Here is a 21,373-nt window from a genome sequence, read left to right as displayed (position 1 = left end):
GGCCTTTTAAGCCTGTTCTAACATGGATGCTGTGTGCGAGTACAGCATTCCCTGTCTGCATAATGCCTGAACGGAGCTTCTGTTACATAATAATCCTGTATAGCAGTTCCATGCCTAATATGACTGCCTGGAAGCAAACAATCTGCAGTTGTTACTAGATTATTATTAAATCAAATAGCTTAAATATCTCCAATTTGTATCATGTTCCTTGAAGAAAAACCGCTAATTTGATTTTCCAATTATGACCTGAGAACCTTGTACTTATTCATTCCCATGAGGTGGCAGTAAAATAAAGCATTTTCTGTGAAATACTCCCTTAATGATAAGAACAGAGTTTTCACTTGATTCATTTTAAAAAAAAAAATCCTTATTCTATGTTAATTATAAGTGGCATCTGTTTCTAGAGATTTCTCAGATTCTGAGCACAAATGGTACACCCCCTCCCCGTTAAAAACTAAAAAATTTAATCAAGTAAGACTTTGTTTCCAGATGGACAGCATCCAAGGACCCTTTTTTTAAATCCCTAGTTAAGCAAGGAGACATAGCCATTTCATCTTTGAGGATTTTAAGAGGAAATTTAAAATACAGCATGGAAAAGCAAATTGTCTGTGGGCTCCAGCTCTGAGGTGGGCTGAGCATTAGCAAGTCCCTCCCCACTTCCCTGTGGTTGTGGGAACATGGAAACACTCCATTCACTGCATGGCCAAAATGTACAGACTACCAACTCATCATATGATTAAAATCATCACCTAATATTGTTTTAAGCACTGACAAATAGAAAGGGGTTACTTCTTTCCACCTTTTCTCAAATCCACTGCATTGGACCATTTTCTAACCAGTAATATCTGAGAAACTCCTTTAGATGACTGAAATATAAGGCTATCAGAATCATCAAAGATTGATACCCACTAAGATACGATCCTCCCCATCTCTGGCAATTTTTAAAAAACATCTAAAACCCCATCTTTTAACCAAGCTTTCTCAGCCTTTTAAAATTTGTTGGTTTTAATTTTGTGATTAATTTTAAATTGTTGAATTGTTTTAAATTTTTATATGTGTTTTAGTTGTTTTATGTTAACGAAAGTTAACATAGACGAAAGTTCGGATGGTATATAAATGTGATGGATGGATGAATGAATGAATGAATGAATGAATGAATGAATAAATAAATAAATAAAGTGAAATTTAGGAAAGTGGTCCTTAGTAATTCAGGCATTCTCACAGTTATGACATATCAAACAGATTTATGCATTGCATATTATATTTGACTAATCTTGTACATATTTCACTGTATACATTTCTGGTAGTTTTCATTGTCAATAGGCAAAATATAGATTTTCAAACTTCTGTGGAGAGCAGAGGACAGCTGGTCTTGGAGAGGAGAGCTGGTTTTGTGGTAGCAAGCATGACTTGTCCCCATAGCTAAGCACGGTCTGCCCTGGTTGCATCTGAATGGGAAACTAGAAGTATGAGCACTGTAAGGTATTCCCCTCAGGGGATGAAGCCGCTCTGGGAAGAGCATAAGGTTTCAAGTTCCCTCCCTGGCTTCTCCAAGATAGGGCTGAGAGAGACTCCTGCCTGCAATCTTGGAGAAGCCGCTGCCAGTCTGTGAAGACAATACTGAGCTAGATAGACCAATTTTCTGACTCAGTATATGGTAGTTTCCTATGTTCCTATGTGAGTGGAATGCTTCCCCTTGTGCATAGGGAGGAGTGATTTTCACCAGTTCCTACTCCCCTATGCAGCCCCCTGTACCCACAAAATATATGTCTCTGAGGGTTGAGGGATCCTCAGGGTCATATATTTGATGGTCACAGGGGATTGCAGAGGAAAGGGAGGATTTATGAAAATCACTTCTCCTCCCACGCATGACCAGAAGTGTTATGCTTTCCTCTGGATGCTGCCTCTTGTAATTTATGATCACCCAACACATATACACAAAACCCTTCCCATAACACAAGTAAACACAGGTTTAAGGAGTGGCAGTAAAAATTTGGAATAACTGGAAGCTGGAGTGCCATTCTTTAAATCTATTCATTGACTGATTGTGAGGTTTGGGGATTGGCTGAATACAAATACGCCTCTGGGCAATTAAAACTCTCTTTGTTTTATGCTCAGCACAGTTTAATTATAATTGCTTCTTTGAATGAGAAGTACCTTCAATTATTTCAATATTTACTCATTAAGTATGGAGGCTACTTTCTGCCAGTCAGTCAAATGTTGTTCTTTTCCATAGGGCTGATGGCACAGGACAGCCTCATCAACCTCTTTAGAAATAGATGTTAACATAATCATTTCCTGCAGGACAGGTCTCTCTGATCATTGTTGAAGCCCCTGGTACCCATTCCCAGTGTACAAAACCCCCTGACTTTCTCCAAAGTGAGAGATTTTTGTACACTGGGGAGGGGATTAAGGATGGGATAGCAGCTGGTGGAGAGCTAGGACTGTGAGCCAAATGGAGGAAGGCACCCTGTTTCAAAATTAGCTCTGCCTGCCTTGATTATGCTAACAATTTGAGCCGGGGTGTTTGCATGGTCAAGCACCCCTGCACTGAACATTCACCCCATGTTTAGACTTCGCTATTATTCATGGGGAATTACCCAGAGTTTCACTGTAAGCAGTCTCAAATGCCCTCGTAATGATTTAATTAGCCATATTACTGCTCTATTTAATCTCCCACAAACCTATTTCAGAATTTCCTGTCACCTTTAGCCCTGGGAAGGACTAATATACTCACAAGGCATTTGCAAGCAGTGCTGGAGGACAGAGAGTAAATATGGATAAGCATCAGTGTGCTTCAACCTCTTCTTGATCATCTCAAACATCTGTGAGGCGCTCTTTGTGTCAATATGCACCTGCAGAAAATGAAAAGTGGGGAAAGAAATACACAGAATAAAACTGTGACCCTTCATGGAAAGCCTTCTAGCAAACAGAAGCACATTTCCAGAGAGCAGAAATGCAAAGCATTACTTGCGGATAAATCCTTTAGCCTGAAAGGGAGTTCAACACAAGACTGATGACAATATAAAAATTGGAAGCCCACTTTCAACTAAAGGTATAGAACAGTTAAACATAAGAAGTAAGAACTAGTAATAAAGCTCACATAACTGTATTGAAGAAATTAAACTCTTGCAAGTTATAAAATCAAGAAACAGATACATTAGAGAAATAGATTAAATGGTGAAATAAGAAATCTGTATTGTTAAAAAGGTGTAGGCAAGCATCTGTGAAAACACATTGAATAGTTTCTATAACGGAAATAAATAGGGTGGTTCAGATGTCTCGTGGAGCCAAGATTAAACCTTGGCTTTGCATGTCATCTCTTCGTCTTGAGAGCACATACTACCAACCTCCTGCCTTGCTGCCAACATATGAGTCAAAAGAATTCTACTTCTGATTGTAGATAGAAACAAGCCAGGATCAACTGAGACATTTGACCTGAACAATCCTACCTCATTCTAATCAGAGTGCTTGAAACAAACAACCATCTAAGCTCAACTTCAAACCTTGAGTTGAGATTGTGGCTTATTCAAAGAACATTAGCAATAGCACTTACATTTATATACCGCTCTATAGCCGAAGCTCTCTAAGCAGTTTACAATGATTTAGCATATTGCCCCCAACATTCTGGGTACTCATTTTACCGACCTCGGAAGGATGGAAGGCTGAGTCAACCTTGAGCCCCTGGTCAGGATCAAACTTGTAACCTTCTGGTTACAGGGTGGCAGTTTTACCACTGCGCCACCAGGGGCTCTGTTGTAACATATCCTAACATTGGTTAGGATATGTTACAACTGGTTAGTTCAGCATCATTCCAACTTCCTATCCCAGCTTGTTTCTAACCACAATCAGAAGTAGAATTATTCTGAATTATTCAGGCACAGGCAGGGTAAGAGGAAGCACACACTCCTAAGGCTGAGATGTGGTGTGCAAAGCCAAGGTGTAATCTTGGCTCCATGTGATGTCTGAGCCAGGCCAATGAGATCTTTGGTTAACAGATAATTATAAGGTCTCACCAAAATGGTTAAATCTAAAAAACCCCAAACTTCTATTCTTGAATCACTTTGCTCTTGTTCTCTTGGCCTTTGCAGATTACATTCTAGAGCATCACTTGTTATCTTTGACATTTTATACACCCTGAATGGCTTGAGAAGACAAAGATTCTCAAAGCTCATTAAACTTGAGGAAACAGTTCCCATTACCTGGTTCATATTTTGGTCTTTATGATTACCTCTACACTAAACAATATTAAAAATACTTCAGCCTATTCAGGAAGCAGCAAAGGGTACATTCATATGAAGTTCTCTAGGTATTCATACAATGAAACCACCATGGCGTGGTTTTGGAGCATATGTTCAAAACACTTCCTATTAAAAAGTCTTCCTATTAAAAAGGGTTCCTAATCTAGGACAGGTGTTTGTCTCAGAGATCAGGGAGCTGTCCATTTGTTCTCTAAGACTGATGGTGCTGAATCCAGCAACAGCCCTGAAGCCTCTTGCAGGTTACAGGTTACACATTAGAAGCTTGCAATACACAGTTATGATTTGGTGAAGATGTAGCAGTGCTCCTCCAGATACATGACATGTAAACACCCCCTCCACCGCAATTGGCTTTCCCCCATAACAGACCATCTCCATAATCTAGGTGGGCAAACAGTTCACGACTAACAAACAGAAGAAGCCTCTTTACAGGAACACTTACCACATCGAATCTCTTGGCAAGTTCCAAGTCATCTTCATTTCTAACCATCTCAAAGAAATCTAAGTGCCTAGAAAACAGAGCGAAATAAAGTCATGGGCATAATTCATCTCTTGCATGCAGTAGTACAAGCTGGATGAGGGGAAAACATTTGTTTTACACTGAACAAGATCATAAGGAGATGAGGCAATCCCTTTTCCTTATACCAAATTGGGTTGATGTGACATGTTAAAATATGACTTTCACAAAGTTTGTCTTCCCACAGTATAAAGGTTTTAAGTGTTTAAGGAGCTAAAATCCAAAGCAGATGGGGAACCATGAGGCTGCTAGTGTCACTTGAGCTTGGGACCTTGAGAAGCCATCAGCACAGACAATGAACAAATGGCATCAATACACAACACACAATAGAACAGAGTTATAGGCAGTTTAAGGCATGCACACACATGCATGCACTGAAGCATCCAAGTCTTGTAGTACAAAACCTGTGGGTTTTCAATGTTCCTCCCATCTATATGGGATGTACTGTTCAATATCAGAGCCATAGTAGATTGCGCTGTCCATTCATTCCAAGGCGTAATATCAGTGTAGATTAGTCTCACACCATGCATAGCTTTCCAGCAGAAATGGCTCACCTGTCCAGTGTTGCATTTTCATGTCCTCTTAGCTTGTCAATAACAGGTTGGATACCCAACATTAAAAATTCATATCGTAGATGCAACCGAAATTCCAAGTTATCCTAAACAGGAGATTAAAAATTAGCCAACCCATCAAATTCCAAGGGCTTTGGATCCCTTCAAGGAAGTTTTGGGGGAAATGAAAGAAATGCCATAGTACAGAGGCAACACACACACGTTCAATTCCCAGCATCTCCAGTTAGGGAGGAATGCTAGTAGCAGGACTTGGCGGGCAGGGGAGACCATCACTTGAGACCTTGAAGAACTATTGCAAGTCTGGTAAACTCTATTTACTCAATGTCCCCCCTAATCTGATGTATTATAGGGCTGTTTTCAGTATCCTCATCATTTATATAGCTGGCTTAATTTTAGTGAAATTTCAAGGGGAGGACAATGCAATTTAGAATGCTTTAGACTTTTTCCTCCAGGAAAAATAGATAAACCAATATACAGTTCATTATATTTGTAATTTCTCTTAGTAGCCTCCAGAAGAGAGAGAGAGAAGCCCATTCTCTGTCAAATATTCTGGCATACAAACTCACCTCACCAGTACCAGCATTCAGAACAGCATTAATAAAGGACATGATGGCGGTTTTCAGATTCACCTCATCTCGATATCGCCCCATGCTTCGGTCTAGCTCATTGAGCAGTGACTGTAAAAGAACAGCAGTGAGAAAGTAAACCAAGCTGCCATGTTAAGTCTGTCTCTTCATGAAAGCTGATCTCCCAAATTACAAGTCTTTAGGGCAAAAGGAAATAAAGACCATGATGAAAGTTGGTGGGGGGAAGCCTGAGTATAGGACACAAAATTCTGGGTTATAAGACCTTTTTCAAATATATGATTTCTATTTCACAGTTTCACCATAAGGAATTCTTCATGGTCACAGACATGTATATGGGGATATAATTTTGAAAGTTTGAAGCTATAATTAATTCTTTATTTTTAGCTTATATTTTGTATATTTTTCCAAATGTTGACGGGAAATATAACAAAATTAAAAGAAAGGCTTATGGATCAACCTTACTCTTTAAGGCTGGAGAGGAGACAGAGGCCAGACTAAAGCCTCAAAAGAATTACAAGTCCCAGAAACCCCTGCACCACTCAGAGATCTAGAAGAGAAGTTGGGGTGGAAAAATGCCTTTTAAAATGCAGCACAGATAGGAGAAGGTAAGGTGGCTGCTGTAGTGTTGTGTCCAAAGCAAAGAGGACCTTATGAAGCCTGTCTTCTGCTCCATCCCATCAGTCTGGGGTAGAGGAGGAGGAGAGGGCAGGGCAGGGCAGGGCAGGGCAGGGGGATCAGGGGTCCAAGAGAAATGGCAGATGTCTGACCTGACATAATAGGATCCAAGAGTTGGGAAGGGCCAACATGGCCCCTCCCAACAGTTTCACTGCTGTGTCATGGCAGGATCCGATATTGTGGGTCACCATACAGAGGCCTAAAAATTGTGGGGTATCTTTTCATACCATAAGCTAAATACTTGACACTGTTAAATCAGCTATTGGCTCAAGGTGCAGTTTCTTCCAATGGGATTAGTTTCACGAGTCCTATCAGATGAGCGCTTTTCCAATTAGAAGTACAAAATGGCAAAGAAGTTACTTTCATACGGACTTTTGGTAGAGACCCTTACTTCTCTAGGATATAATCAGGCCAAACAACTATTTCTTCAGAGGCTGAATGATATGGAATATCAAAATGAAGTTAACAGAATATCGCAGAATATGAAGGCCTGGGATGTAAATTTTGCCTGGGAACCTGTACATTATTTAATTTTGCCTGGGAACCCTGGGAATTATAACCCATTCCCTTTTACTAGGTTGCAAAAGAAGTTCTTTAGGGCTAGACACTTTTGCAGGGTAGATATTCTAAAGTGCCATTAGCACAGTGAACTTGTCCATGTGGGTTGGAGGAGATCAAAATGACACAGCATGTTTTATTGTATTGCCCCTTTTATAAGGACTCTCGCATGAAGTATATCACCCCTTGTCATGGCTCAGACTTCTGACTCAGAAGAATCAGAGCAGGAAGATTTGCCTGCTAGTGAGGGCTCAGAGACACAGCAACAGGATTTGGCAGCAGGGAGATCAGACTCTGGAGTTGAGGATTCGTAACAGCTGCCAGACATGATTTCTGATGGGGAGGAGCCTGGGATTTCACCTGTCTTGAGAAGGTGTCTCAAGAGGCAAGCTCAGTGGAAGTCACGCCGGCTCAGGAGATCACAAGAGAGGAAGCCAAAGTGCTGACTCAGGGAAGCCTGATTGGCTGCTGGTTCTCTTGAGCCATATATGTTTAGCAGTCTCTCACTTGCTCAGATGCTGTTTGCAACTTTCACTGGTCGCAGACCGTGTGCTATTTAAATTCCAGACCTTTCCGAGTTCCAGTTTGCCTTATGCTTTCCTGCTTTGTTCCGTTAACTCCTTGTTCGCTCATTTCATTCCTTGCTTTGTGTTTTCTTTTCACTTATTACTCAGTTATTGCTAGAGGGGGGTACCAAGTTTAGTTCAGGGGACTTAATTTGTTTACTATTTTCTTTGTGAGCCTTTTCTTTTCTTGTCCTTCTTGCAGTTTCGCTGCTGCTTTCTGTTATCTCACAAGGGGAGTGCTGAAGTGAGTTGTAAATCCTGTTGGGTTAGCTGAGCTAACAGATTTACAACACCTCCCTATTGTTGAAATATCCAGGTAGATTGCATGGGTTTTATATCACATTACTTCTTTCTGATACAAACAAATTGATAACTTGTACGTTAGCTAGGTTTTGTGTGGCAGCAGTGAAAACAGGACAACAAATGACTCAGTCATGAACCAGTTGGTTCTGAATGTTTTTGTTCTTTCGTTTTGTTAAACTTTGTAACTGATCTCTGATAATAAAGGTTGTTGATACTGCTACATTAGCACATCAAGAAAAGCAGTATCTCTGCTTTGCAAATGCGTCACTTTTCATCTAAACATTTGGGCTTTGCATAGAATGAATGTTATCTCTTGTATTTTATGGCCTTTTGGTCCCAATGTTTAGTGTGTTTGTGTGTGTGTGTTCTGTCTATTGAGATAGATTGAGATAGATGAATATGATTAAATGGACTTGATCCATGACATTTTATGCGAAAAAATAAAATAATTAGCTTTTAAGGTACCAGAGGTGCCTTTGCTGTTTATATATAAAGGCTTATAAAAAGGTAGTTGAATATTAGCTGCCTTTTCCAGCAACATTTCTGATCTGATGCTGACCAGGGCAGCAAGGAGCTATGCTGCCGCCCGCATCAGCTGTTTTTGAAACAGTGCCAATGGGGGAAATGCGGCGGGGGGGATGAGCCCCCCTCCTGCTCCTTAAAGGTAACCCCTCCACCGCCGCTGCCAAACCAGCCCAAACTCCAAACTGGTTCGTGCACATCCCTAACCCAGGCTGGGCTGCCCTAGCCTGGGTTAGACTGCTTATGAGAACGGCCTTTATGATTACTTTTTTACAGTTTTACCAATGTGCTCACATACACACATGGCTAATATAGAGGAGAAGAAACAAATGAACCAAAATCGCTCTTGTACAACATTCAGAAAAACACAGAACAATCAAGGATTCCAATTTATCTGTTCCACTTTGAAAACCAGACTAGGTGATTCAGAACTCCAAAATAAGGAGAGAAATTCAAAGGAGAATTTCAGAACCGCTGGGAGAGAGCAAGAGGTGTGCATGACAGGTGACAGGCTCACATGACAGGTTAGTGGGTTGAGATTTATGCCACCTCCTGATAACTGAACTGAGTAGTGCTGAGCTAGTATCTTCTAAAGCTTTATCTCTATAGCCTCCTCTGGTGTTAAGTAACCACATACACTGTACATGGTTACAATGCCCAGAGGAGCCAATTGAGAAGTCTGGCTTCTCAAACTCTGTAGTTGGCCCTCTATGCTCTGTACACTGCCCCCACCCTCCACAAGCAACAAATTCTGTACCTAGGGAAAGGCTCTCTCCATAGTCAAAAACACTGGGACAAATGCTATACTCATGGAGGGCAGAAGGGCAGGGTTGCAGTGTGTTTCGGTGTAGGGGAAGTGCTTTCTAATGCACTCCCATGGTCACTGTAGCCATGTAATGATTACATCATACCTAAAAAGGGCTACAGCTATGGGCTGTTCAAGGACCTTGATGCATTAGCTTTAGTTAAAAGAACAGTACATTTCACCCTCATGCTTCTACAGGTTTTCATCTCTAAGCATGTTCCACAGACTGTGAATGTTACTTCTATATTTCTCGGTGGGCAACCAGGAACAAGACTGAGCTTTGTATTTACTGCCATCTGAAACTGCCTCTGTCCAAAGCTATTTGATCTCTAACCAAATTCAATATTTTCCCATTCACTACAATCATTTGTTCAAGTTGTCATTCCTCACCCTCTCTTTTAAAGGGAGGGGGGAGGAGAAGGCACTTCAAATACTGCAATTCAAATAAAAGTAACTGATTCAGCAAGCTGTAGAAACAGCAAGAAAAAATCCCAGTGGCAACTCTCTTCCTATAGAAGTTTTTAAAACACACAAATGCAGAAGACTTCAGACTTTCTGATATTACATGAGCACAGAAAAGAAGGCTCAGAGCATCTCTCTTCCACTTCTTATTTTATTGAGACTGTTTATAGTATGTCATCTTTTATGAAGATTCCAGGTTTAAAACTAAAGATGTAGGTCTTTTAAAAAAATTACAAAATCAGGAAGCCAATCTCTTCTTCAGCCCAATGACATTTTAACTACTAACACTAGAAACAAGTGGCTATGTATGGCAGCTGCATAACGTTTGGTCTTAAGTTTTGGTGGGTCTCACATGAGAGTGAATTGCATTTCTGGGAGAGCCATCTTCCCTGAGCAATAGTATCTTGCAGGTGTTGTAGATTTAAGAAGCAATTGAATTCATTTTACAAGATTAGGGTGCAGGATTTGGAAATGGAAGCAGCCTCTAAGAGCCTACCTTTATGTACAAGTGTAAGAAGCTTCAGTTCAAACAAAAGCTCAGCATGGTGACTGAGCTATGAAACAGGAAGTCCCCAGTTCAATCTCACCTCCGCCTTGAATTCACCAAGTGGCCTTAGACAAGTTATCCCCTCTTAGCCTCAGCCCTTCCATCTCCAAAATGGGGATAGTAGTACTTGCTTTACAAGATTGTTGTGAGGAATACAACAAGATAATACAAAGTCCTTCGAACACACACAAACACTAAACAAATGTGAAGTATTATTACATTCTCTCCCAATTGGTATAGTGCTGCTTGAAAATTTACAGTTCTATCCAATACTTGAATAAGGGGCACTGCTTTGCAGTGGTTCCGTTCCTATCTCTCAGGTAGATTCCAGATGGTGGAGCTTGGTGACAGTTGCTCCTCAAAACAGGAGCTGTCATATGGAGTCCCTCAGGGCTCCATTCTGTCACCAATGCTTTTTAACATCTACATGAAACCGCTGGGTGAGGTCATCAGGAGGTTTGGTGCTGGGTGTTATCAGTATGCTGATGACACCCAAATCTACTTCTCCTTTTCACTTCACTTCACTTCAGGAAATGGTACTCATTCTCTAAATGCCTGCCTACAGGCAGTAATGGGCTGGATGAGGGAGAACAAATTGAAGCCGAATCCAAGCAAGATGGAGGTGCTCATTGTGGGGGCTCAGATTCTGAGGGGTGAGTTAGATCTTCCTGTGCTGAATGGGGTTACACTCCCCCAGAAGGAGCAGGTGCGCAGCTTGGGAGTACTCCTGGACCCAGGACTCACCCTGGTATCTCAGGTGGAGGCCATGGCCAGGAGTGCATTCTATCAGCTTCGGCTGATTCAACAGCTGTGCCCATTCCTTGAAGAGGATGACCTCAAAACAGTGGTGCATCAGCTGGTATCCTCCCGGCTTGACTACTGCAATGCTCTCTACGTGGGGCTGCCTTTGTACATAGTCCAGTAACTTCAGTTAGTTCAGAACGCAGCAGACAGATTGGTCTCTGGGGCAACCCGGAGAGATCATATTATGCCTGTCTTGAAACAGTTACACTGGCTGCTGATATGTTACCGGGCAAAATACAAAGTGCTGGTTATTACCTTTAAAGCCCTGAATGGCTTGGACCTGAGATATCTTAAAGAGCACCTTCTTTTACATGATCCCACCGCATGTTAAGGTCATTTGAGAAGATCCGTCTCCAGTTACCATCGGCTCGTTTGGTGGTGACTCAGAGGCGGGCCTTCTCTGTAGCTGCTCCCAGGCTGTGGAATGCACTCTCAGCAGAAATTCGTAATCTTAATTCCTCTCTGACCTTCAAGAGAGCCCTTAAAACCCATCTGTTTGGCCTGGCTTTTCAGGGTTCTTAATTTGTTTTAATTGTTTTAATGTTTGCCCTGGTTCTCCAGGTTTTTAGCTGTTTGAATGTTTAATTGGTTTTATTCTGTTTTTATAGCTTTGATTTTAGTTGTTAACTGGTTTTACTTGTTTTTATTCTGTTGTAAACCATCCTGAGCCATTTTGGAAGTGTGGTATATAAATCAATCAATCAATCAAATAAATAAATTATGGCGGGGGGAGTTGGAGGGCCCATAATGAACCCCCATACATTTCACTCCCTTCCAAATGTTAATCAACCCCAGCCGTAGCCTTCTAAAAACAGTAGCTGAGGAAACCATCCCCTCCATCACCTTTTAAAATCAATAGCTAAGAATATTGTAACAAAAGATAAGAGGCATAAATTCCCCTCTGAAATTCAAGCATTGTTGGGAAGAAAAAACACAGGTTATACATCTTGCACTGAGCTAACTGTGAATAGGTCCCACTGATGGCTGCTCACCCACTGCCCAGAACCATTAGCTGCTAAGGAAGAAGGGTAGCTTGAAAATCTTAGCAAAGTTTTGTTTCATTTTGTCCTCCCATTTCCCCAATGCAGATCCTGGGAAGCAAAACAAAACAAAAACAAAAAAGAGGTTTCCATTAAAAAAAATAAGTTCTTTTAGTTAACTCCTAATGGCATATTTCCAAAACATCTAGCATTGTTCTAGATATGTTGAAATACTGATTTATGTGTTTCCCAGACAGATTCCACTGGTGTCTTCTTGGCATTCTGTGATCTTTGACATTATAAAGTTATAAAGAGTTTTCTCCTCTCTTATTTTAGCAAAACTTTCCACACATGCCCCTTATTTCTCACTATGGAAACCAGTAGCATGAAATAATTTTCATATTTAATTCGGAGTCCTCCAGCACAGTAAGGAGTCCATATCATCAAACCATTCTGCTCATCTCTACTTCTTCTTTCCCTACATTGAGAATATTTCTATCGTTAATACTTCCTACATGAAGAATACTGGAAGATCCATAGCTCAGTGGTAGTACATGTACCACATTCGATTCTAGCATCTGGTGTGAAAATGATATTAGACACCATGACTGGGACTGTTTAGACTAGACAATATTAGGATAGTTGGGTCAGTGGTTTGTCTTAGTATAAACAGCTTTATATGTTTCATGTAAAAAAATGTGTATTCATTTTTCTTGAAGTGAGGCATGAGTGTTCTATCTGCCACGTCTAAAACAATGACACTTTTTGTAAAGAGCCAACTCCATTTTAGAAGCTAAATTGAACAGCAGTATGAATCTCCCATGCTGACACAGCTCCAGATAAGTCACTCCCATTTCTTATGTCAAGCACTGAAGTCAATAGGGGCATTTTCATTCCAAACCATGATGTGTAAAGTAAGTTCCTGGAGGATGCATTTTTTCACCTTTTTCTTTTTTAGTTGTGGATATGGTTTTCAAGAAATGTAACATGAGAAATATCCAATGGAAATTTAGATTAGATTTAGATTATACCTCCCTAGGTATCTGTCTTTTTAAAATTGTGATTTTTCCCCCCCAAAAGCACATGAGCTTTTCTGTTCTCCAAAAAAGATGAGTAAATCCATCATGATTACAGAAACATGGATACTCTCTGCAAAGGGTCATGGGCTCTCCCACAACAAAAGATGGAGAATGGAGAGGAGCATGAAAACCTGAGCTTTCATAATTCAGATGTATGTGATACAGAAGAGACCTGGGAAATTCAGAGAGCAATTTCAATCTCCTATGTGGATTCCTTACTAAGTAATATTATTCCTATTCATGTCATTCTAGTAAAAATATTTTTTTTAATTTGCAATGAAATTCCCCATGGTATAATGTACTGAGTTGATAATGAAAATGCATGATATAAAGTGGTCCTTCCATTCTTTGTAAGCCCCACTTTGTTTATCTTTCATTTTGACAACCTGAAACACCCTTTGGCAAAACATGCCATTTTCAAAATGGTCTGTAGTCTCCATGTCACTTCCACATTGTTCATCTAGGAAGCAGACTTCCCAAATATTTCTTGCATGAAATCAACCCACAAGTTCATCTTCAATCATATAAACCAACAAAGCCAAAAGAATTCACTTCTACTCCGCATCTTCATTTCTCTGCTACTTCTGATGGAAGTTTGTTTTTTTTATAATTTTAATGATTCAGGAAGAATGTTAATAACTTTTTTGCTGTCAATGCCAAACATCCATTTGTAGAAATCCTAGGCTGGCGTTTGAGGCTGAGAGATAATATCCAAGGGGAGATGGGGAAAAGACATGGTTGCTGATTGGAATCAGCTCAAGTCAGCAAGTTTCAAACTCTGTGGAATCCTTCCTTCACTGGGTGAATCTAAATGATATTGTTCAGATGACTGAAGGCATTTCCTTTCAGGGTCAAAACTGGGAGTTAACAGATTTCCCAAGTATTTGCATTGCCTCAGTTTAACTGTCACATCAGAAAACAAGAGGGATGTCTACCTCTGGATTTCATATAGGGATGATTCTCCATATAGCACACTGGCTAGCTGTCCAGTCCCCACTCAAGGTCACATACTTGCCCTCTTCAGACATTTGTGAGTGCCACTCTGCTCGCAGTTACAGCTCTCAAAGCACGGAAGAAGTCGCTCCCTGGAGCTGTCACTCACTCCTTCAAACCAGCCACTCACGGTTATGGAGCTGTTTGTGTGAGAGGAGAAGTGCCATAACCATGATGGCCAGCGTTTCTGTGAGCAGTCTGGATCACTCGGCTGCTGCTCATGGGAGCACCAGACATCACCTTTACAGCACTTCCCCTTTCACACAAACTGTGCCAGAACCGTGAGTGCCTGGCAGGAGGGGGTGAGTGACAGCTCTGGGGAGGGACTTCCTCCCTGCTTTGGGAGCTGTAACCATGGGTGCAGCGGCTTTCACAAACGTCTGGATGAGTCTACTAGGAGCTTCAAATCTATGATGTAATGAAACTACCAGAAGCTCTCTCTTTTTTTTTTAGTTGCCCAAATAAGAGCATAAAGACCACACAGTACAAATAAACATGCTTTCTAGAAAGAAGAACTATACCCTGGTTGAGAAAGAGACGAATCTTTACCTCAAAAGAATTCTAAGGTGCGAATCAAAATTCTTAGCTCATGTTAGTCCTATTTAGACTATTATGAATGTACAGTGTTCACAGGTACAGATACCCACATGTTACGTTGCAGTACATTTGAGGGGCCTGTATCAGGTTGACTTTAAAAAACAACAGGTACGGTCATTCACACAAAGATATGCACAAGCATGCAGACCTCTATACACTCATACAAAATAATGCCAAATAAGGCTATTATCAAATTATAGGAGAGCTGGTATTGTGATAGCAAGCATGACTTGTCCCCCTAGCTAAGCAGGGTCTGCCCTGGTTGCATATGAAAGGGAGACTAGAAGTGTGAGCACTGTAAGATATTCCCCTCAGGGGATGGAGTCACTCTGGGAAGAGCAGAAGGTTCCAAGTTCCCTCCCTGGCTTCTCCAAGATAGGCCTGAGAGAGATTCCTGCCTGCAAACTTGGAGAAGCCGCTACCAGTCTGTGAAGACAATACTGAGCTAGATAGACCAATGGTCTGACTCAGTATATGGCAGCTTCCTATGTTCCTATGTTACTCTAAATAGAAGATTAGCTTAACTTCAAAAGCAAGAGTTTAGGCCCTGAACCCTGACAACAATCACCTGTGCATAATGATAGAATCAGCCCAGTCCTGAATAATAGTCAAGTTTCAAATCCTGACAGGTGTCAAGTCTAATGTAGCCATAACTGGTGCTACCAATCAAAGAAAGAGGGGTTGAAAGCATCCAAATGACCATGGGGCTAAGAGAAGAAGCCTCTCGGAAGGAACATTGTGTTAAAGCCAATTTTTAAAAAAGGTTGCAAACATCAATGACAAAACACACACCAAACAGGAGCATATCCTTATTGCTCTAAAGAAAACAAGGAGGCAAACATACATCTTTAATTCCTTTTCCCTATCCAAAAAATATTTGACAGGGGTAATTATTTGTGCATTCCGCACATTCATAGATGAGATAGTAAGTTAGTTCCCGAGAGGCTCATAAAAGCTTCTGCAAACTATTAGCAGCAACTTATCAAAAGGCCCAGCTGTATGCTGTTTAAGTTATGCTACTCTATCCTAGCTAAGCAATTTACAGTTTTAGACTTTCTTTAAAAACAGGGAAACTTTGAGATATGGAGAAGGCATTCGAGTGAGGCCAAGCTCACAGCAGCATGTGGGTTTATTTGGCATAGCAACCCAGTCAAGTTGGGATAAGGGATTAAAATCTGATTGCATGTTGTAAGGGCCATGTACTATGCAAAATCCTTGTCAAGCACCCAAGGTCATTCTGAGCCACCTCCAATGCAAATAAAGAAAAGATTCAGAAAGGTTTCCTCAGGCTAACTGCCAGTACACAGGTTGTATTTGTGGCCTCTCTGTCACACCGACAGAAAGACACACATAAGGCAACTGCCTCCCAAGCATCAGATACTGTCAACTGCTGGGATTCTGGTCCGCAATCTTTCATTGCACAAGCGCAGAGTTAGTCAGGATATCAGTCATTCTTTCCATGTTTACTATAAATTCATCTTCCTCCCCTCTGTTACCTCTCCCTGTGTCAAATTTTAGACAAATTTTAGTTATGCTTTGAGAAGGATCATTTGCTTCTTTTCTTTGTAACTCTGCAAAGCACCTTGTGCATTAATGAAACAGCACTACTACTACTACTACTACTACACACATACCAGGGAGCCATGATTTGCTGCTTCTGTGGCAACCTGTGTTTGAACATAAGAAGAGCTTTGCTGGATCAGGCCCACAGCCTTCCAGCACCGTATTTCCCACAGTGACCCACCAGACAGTCTGCCTTGGGAATCCAAACAACCAGGAGATGAAGGCATGCCCTCTTTGCTGCAAAAGCACCCCCACAACTAGCATTCGGAGGCATCCTTCCTGCCTCTGAACATGGAGGTCCTGCATAATATGTAAAGTGGTCCCTCTGGTGTAATAAAATTGTCTTCATTATATGCAATTATGTTCCAATACCGTACTGAAACTTGGCTAGGAGTAAGAGCCAAATGTTCACTCAGCCACTATGCTTGTTTTCACATAGGTAAAAGGGCAGGGTAGAAAGTGAAAGTATTATGCAACAACGCAGACATCAACTGTACTGAGATAGTTGACTAGAAAATCAGTATTGGGTGCTCTGGCTTATACACAGTAAATCATGACATGGAACCCACTTTGGAGATAATATTGCACAAGGAACTGTGGGTTATACATACTGATTTTACCTGAAATCTTGTCCTCTCCGCCGCATAGACTTGGTAGTGAAGCATGGCCTGCAGCACCTTTTTGTGACCTCCTGGCACTAAGCAAACTGCCCCGAGGATTTCTAGCACTGCAATCTTGGTTTTGATGTTCTCAGTCCGTAAACTTTGAGAGATTATATTGATGCTTTCCGGGTGGGCCAGAACATGTGCCCGTCCCTGGGAGTTGTTCATCAGAGCCTTGATGCACCCTATAACGGATGTGTGTATGCGGCTCTCTGACGTCTCATAATCCATACTCTTCAGGAAGTTCAACAAGCAGGTCAGGCCATCCAGCTCAATGAACCTTGTCACAAATCTGAACAGAAGAAAGACAGTACAATAAGAACAAGATGCATTAACCCTAGCCACACAATACATTCAGCACATGTACAACATGTGTACACACACACACACACACACACGAGCAACAAAATGGCTCCTCTCCTGAAAATGGTGGCCAGAAATGACCTCTGAGGTCATTTCTGGCCACCCCAAACCTGCAGATATGCAAAATTACCTTTGTTGACCGCTTCTTTCCTCATATGTTGAGGTCAGATGTCCATTACCCGACCGCAGTTACCTGTGGTTTGCCTATACAATAATCCATATCCTATCTGTACCCAGCATTTGAATGAGCCTGCTTGCAGTTTTATTTTGATAATGAACGCATATACGCAAACACACTTATATGTGTATAGACACCTGTACTCATATACAAATAAGGCTCTTGTTTAGGTGGCATCTGGTTAATGGAATAGAGCTGATTCTCATTTTACTTTGAAAAACACAGGGAACTCTCAGGAGCCATGTATATGCCTGAGGATCCCTGCAAACATTTTATCCGAGCTATACTAAACACACTTATTTTGAAAAGAAGATTGCTTCTCTACATGTGCTTTCTGTCAGACATAAGTATGCATTATGGTTCCAATATTACATTTTCATGAATCTACCTTCAAACATGATATAGAAAGTGATCCAAAGAAAAAACTAATTACCTGAACTGTTATCACAAATATGATCTCCTAGGCTTCCCCCCCACTAAAGTTAGCCATTTAGTATTTCAAAGAAACTTTTCCCTTACATTTTCATATTTTCTAAATATTTGAATAGTTTCCTTCTGTGCCGATTTAAAAAAATAAAATAAAATATACTACCATCTGAGTTAGTGATGGGCAACAGCTTGGTTCAAATATTAATCCCCCGATGGATATTATATTTATTTATATTTTATATCCCGCTCTTCCTCCAAGGAACCCAGAGTGGTGTACTACACACTTAGGTTTCTCCTCACAACAACCCTGTGAAGTAGGTTAGGCTGAGAGAGAAGTGACTGGCCCAGAGTCACCCAGCAAGTATCATGGTTGAATGGGGATTTGAACTCAGGTCTCCCCGGTCCTAGTCCAGCACTCTAAGCACTACAGTACTGTAGCCCTACAAAGAATCTGAGTTTCTATGCCTTTGCAGAGGCTATATTTGTATGAAAGGTGAGTGAGTCATGCATAGGAACTTGGGAGCACAGAAAGCTGCCTTATTGTGAGTCAAACCATAGATCCGTCTAGTTTAGTATTGTCTACACTGATTGGTGACCGCTCTCCAAGGTTTCAGGCAGTAGTATTTCCCAGCCCTACATAGGATTGAAACAAGGGCTTTCTGCATGGAAAGTAGATGCTCTACCATTGAGCTATAGCCACACCCCCAAAGATGGCATACATGGGTCTCTCATGAAGGCACTGACCACACCAAGACCTGCTTAGCTTCAGCAAGGGGCTGTATCATGTGCCCTTAGACCATGCTCTGGGACCCATGCTTGAATTTGCCCCTGTAGGAAAAAGAAACCTGAACACAAATAACTAGCATGTTGAGAAAAAACAGGGCTCCTTCTCCCTGACATCTCCTTTTCAATGTGTAGGGAGTTGTTTGACTTGGGAAAGCATTCGTTCATGCAGTCCTCCACCTGCAGTTAGAAGTGAGTCCAGGAACAGCTTCATCACAACATCTGCTGTTTGTGCTGCCTCGCTCTAGGCTTCTAGAAGAAGATTCCATTATGGCAGATGCATGTGTGATTTATTACTATAAAAATCACAACCATGCAAAAATGTGCTTTGTTACATTGAAATAGTTCAGAACTAATTTGAGCTGGGCAACAACTGAGGACAATCCCCTGAAGGCCTGAGGGCAGTAGTCTTCAATTAATTATTCTTGTAATAAATAAAATGAACAACCAAATTCAGTAAAATGGTTATCACTTATTGATAGGTGCATTCCAAACAGGAACTATCAGAATAAAGCAATTCAAGTGCAGGATCATGGAGTTTCAGTGAAACAACTGGTTTGGCATATTTATGGTATAAACATGCAGTTGCACTGTATCTAATTCACATATTTGCAGTCTAGAGATTTGGCAGGATCAAATCCTGAAAACGTCAACATCCTATTGTTTTGCATTGGCTCCTTTAACATAGTACACACTATTTACAAGTCTTGCTTTTGCTCCCATAATGTATAAACAAAGCATACACCAGTAATATAAGGGCTGGATCTGGAACATGTATTCTTCACTCCAAAACAGAAATTTGAGAACCTATATATAACATTCTCTGATGGACTTGTCATCTTCCTTCAGTAACTTCATCAGATTGGTTTTGATCAGAAACCAGGCAAAATCAGAACTTTATATAGCAAGAGGGGTCAAACATGAAGCCTGGTGTCTGTTCAAACCTAAACTTTAAGATTGACCCATGCATGCCTTGAAAGTAAACACACCACCACAAATGGTTCCTCAGAAATGCATTAAATGGCATTTCTATGCTAATCACTGCTGAGTACAAAAGGTCCCTTTTTCAATCTTAGTTGACATAAGCAACAGGAGGCCTATTATGATTTGGTTTTTGCCCTCCATTTCTGGTATTACATTTCCCATCTGCAGAAAAGGCAACAATTCCATTGTATACAAAGTGGGGTAATTCAATGCAGCTTATGCAGCACCATTATCGTCCTTACATATTGATGCTGGTGGTGATGCCTGTGTCTGTATGAATATATGTTTATGCAAAATGAAAATTTAGGCTCCCATGGTTCAATCTCTGGTTTTCTGACTTGTTGCATATAACACTGATGTTTCTATACACACAGTTACTATTCTGCCTGCCTTAGGAATGGGTCGCCAATCAGGGGCACAGGTGCCACAAGTGGCATAGGCACTGGGAACTTATGGCATGCTTGAACAATAACAGGAAGGTCATGAACCCTAGCTATGACACAGAGTAAGGTCAGTACACCCAGAAGTGCTCTTACCCCTGGACTTCAGGGCCAGAAGTCCAGGGCCTCCATACTCTCTGCTCCCCGCAAATTATCTTTAGTCTGTCCTGGGTGGTGTGGTTTGTGTCCTCAAGAACCTATGTGTTAAAAAATAATGCTTAACTTGCAGCAGGCAGGACTCCAAAGGCCTTTAGCTGCAGGCTCCAAAATTACCTAGGTGCACCTCTGAGTGCACCTACCAATCACCCTACTGCTGCCCAATCATTGGTTCAGTAGATTCAAGCCTAGATCTCAGTAAGGAAGAACTTCATACTATAGGTACAGGCTTATTTATTTAGCACATTTAGTTCTGAGCTTAAATAGATCTCTCAATTTCATGGTCCCATCTGCAAATCATGACATTTGGAGGACAATTTCACTTATTTTTAGTGGGACAATGGGGGATGGAAATTGGCGGGGGGAGGCTACTGCTGGTAGTTGCCTTTCTCTCAGTGTCTGGTGGCTGCCATCATTTTCCCCACACACATCCCTTTCAGGATGATGCCAGGGGAGTTATGGAAGGAAAAGATTGGAGCCACAAAGCAATAGAAGTTATACTACTCCTTACTGCTATTGCTGGAAGATGTGCCATCAGAAAACAGACAGTGGCAGAAAAACAAGGTGAATAGCAGGGGGGAATTTCCCCCCATCCCCACAAATAGAATAGAATTTTCCCCCATCCCCACAAATAGAATAGAATTTCCCCCCTTCCCCACAAATATTCAAGCCTAAAGTCCTCCACAGAAAACATTTCATTGGCCCAGACCTAATTTATATACTATCTTTCTGCCAATGCATTCAAGGAAGTGTAAAATTTAAGACACTACTTAAATTTAATTAAATACTGTTTTAATAGTTTTAACTTCATTTTAAAATACTGTTTCAAGGTTTTAAATTCTTATCATGTTTTAACTTTGTCATCATTTATTTTAACCAATGTTTTAATTTGTCATTTATTTGTTTTAATTAATATTTTAACTTTTTGTTTTTGTTGTAAACTGCCCAGAGACGTAGGTTTGGGGCAGTATAAAAATGTGTTAAATAGA

General features: G+C 41.0%; 1 protein-coding gene across 6 annotated transcripts in view; it reads right to left on the bottom strand.

Moving 5' to 3' along the window:
* The window catches only part of DAAM2 (dishevelled associated activator of morphogenesis 2), a 325,498-nt gene that overhangs the window by 79,390 nt on the left and 224,735 nt on the right, over positions 1-21,373 (bottom strand). For all 6 annotated transcript variants that reach the window (XM_053305346.1, XM_053305390.1, XM_053305362.1 and 3 more), the window contains 5 exons: positions 17,010-17,343; positions 5,915-6,025; positions 5,331-5,434; positions 4,702-4,768; positions 2,738-2,855 (listed from right to left, as the gene is read on the bottom strand). In XM_053305346.1, coding sequence (XP_053161321.1) covers positions 2,738-2,855; positions 4,702-4,768; positions 5,331-5,434; positions 5,915-6,025; positions 17,010-17,343 — 734 coding nt within the window. The remainder of the gene's footprint in view (positions 1-2,737; positions 2,856-4,701; positions 4,769-5,330; positions 5,435-5,914; positions 6,026-17,009; positions 17,344-21,373) is intronic.

The sequence above is a fragment of the Hemicordylus capensis genome, chromosome 1, assembly GCF_027244095.1.
Source record: "Hemicordylus capensis ecotype Gifberg chromosome 1, rHemCap1.1.pri, whole genome shotgun sequence".
NCBI classification, from domain to species: Eukaryota; Metazoa; Chordata; class Lepidosauria; order Squamata; family Cordylidae; genus Hemicordylus; species Hemicordylus capensis.
Note: the sequence above shows the minus strand (reverse complement) of the source record. Positions and strands in the feature narration are given on the sequence as shown.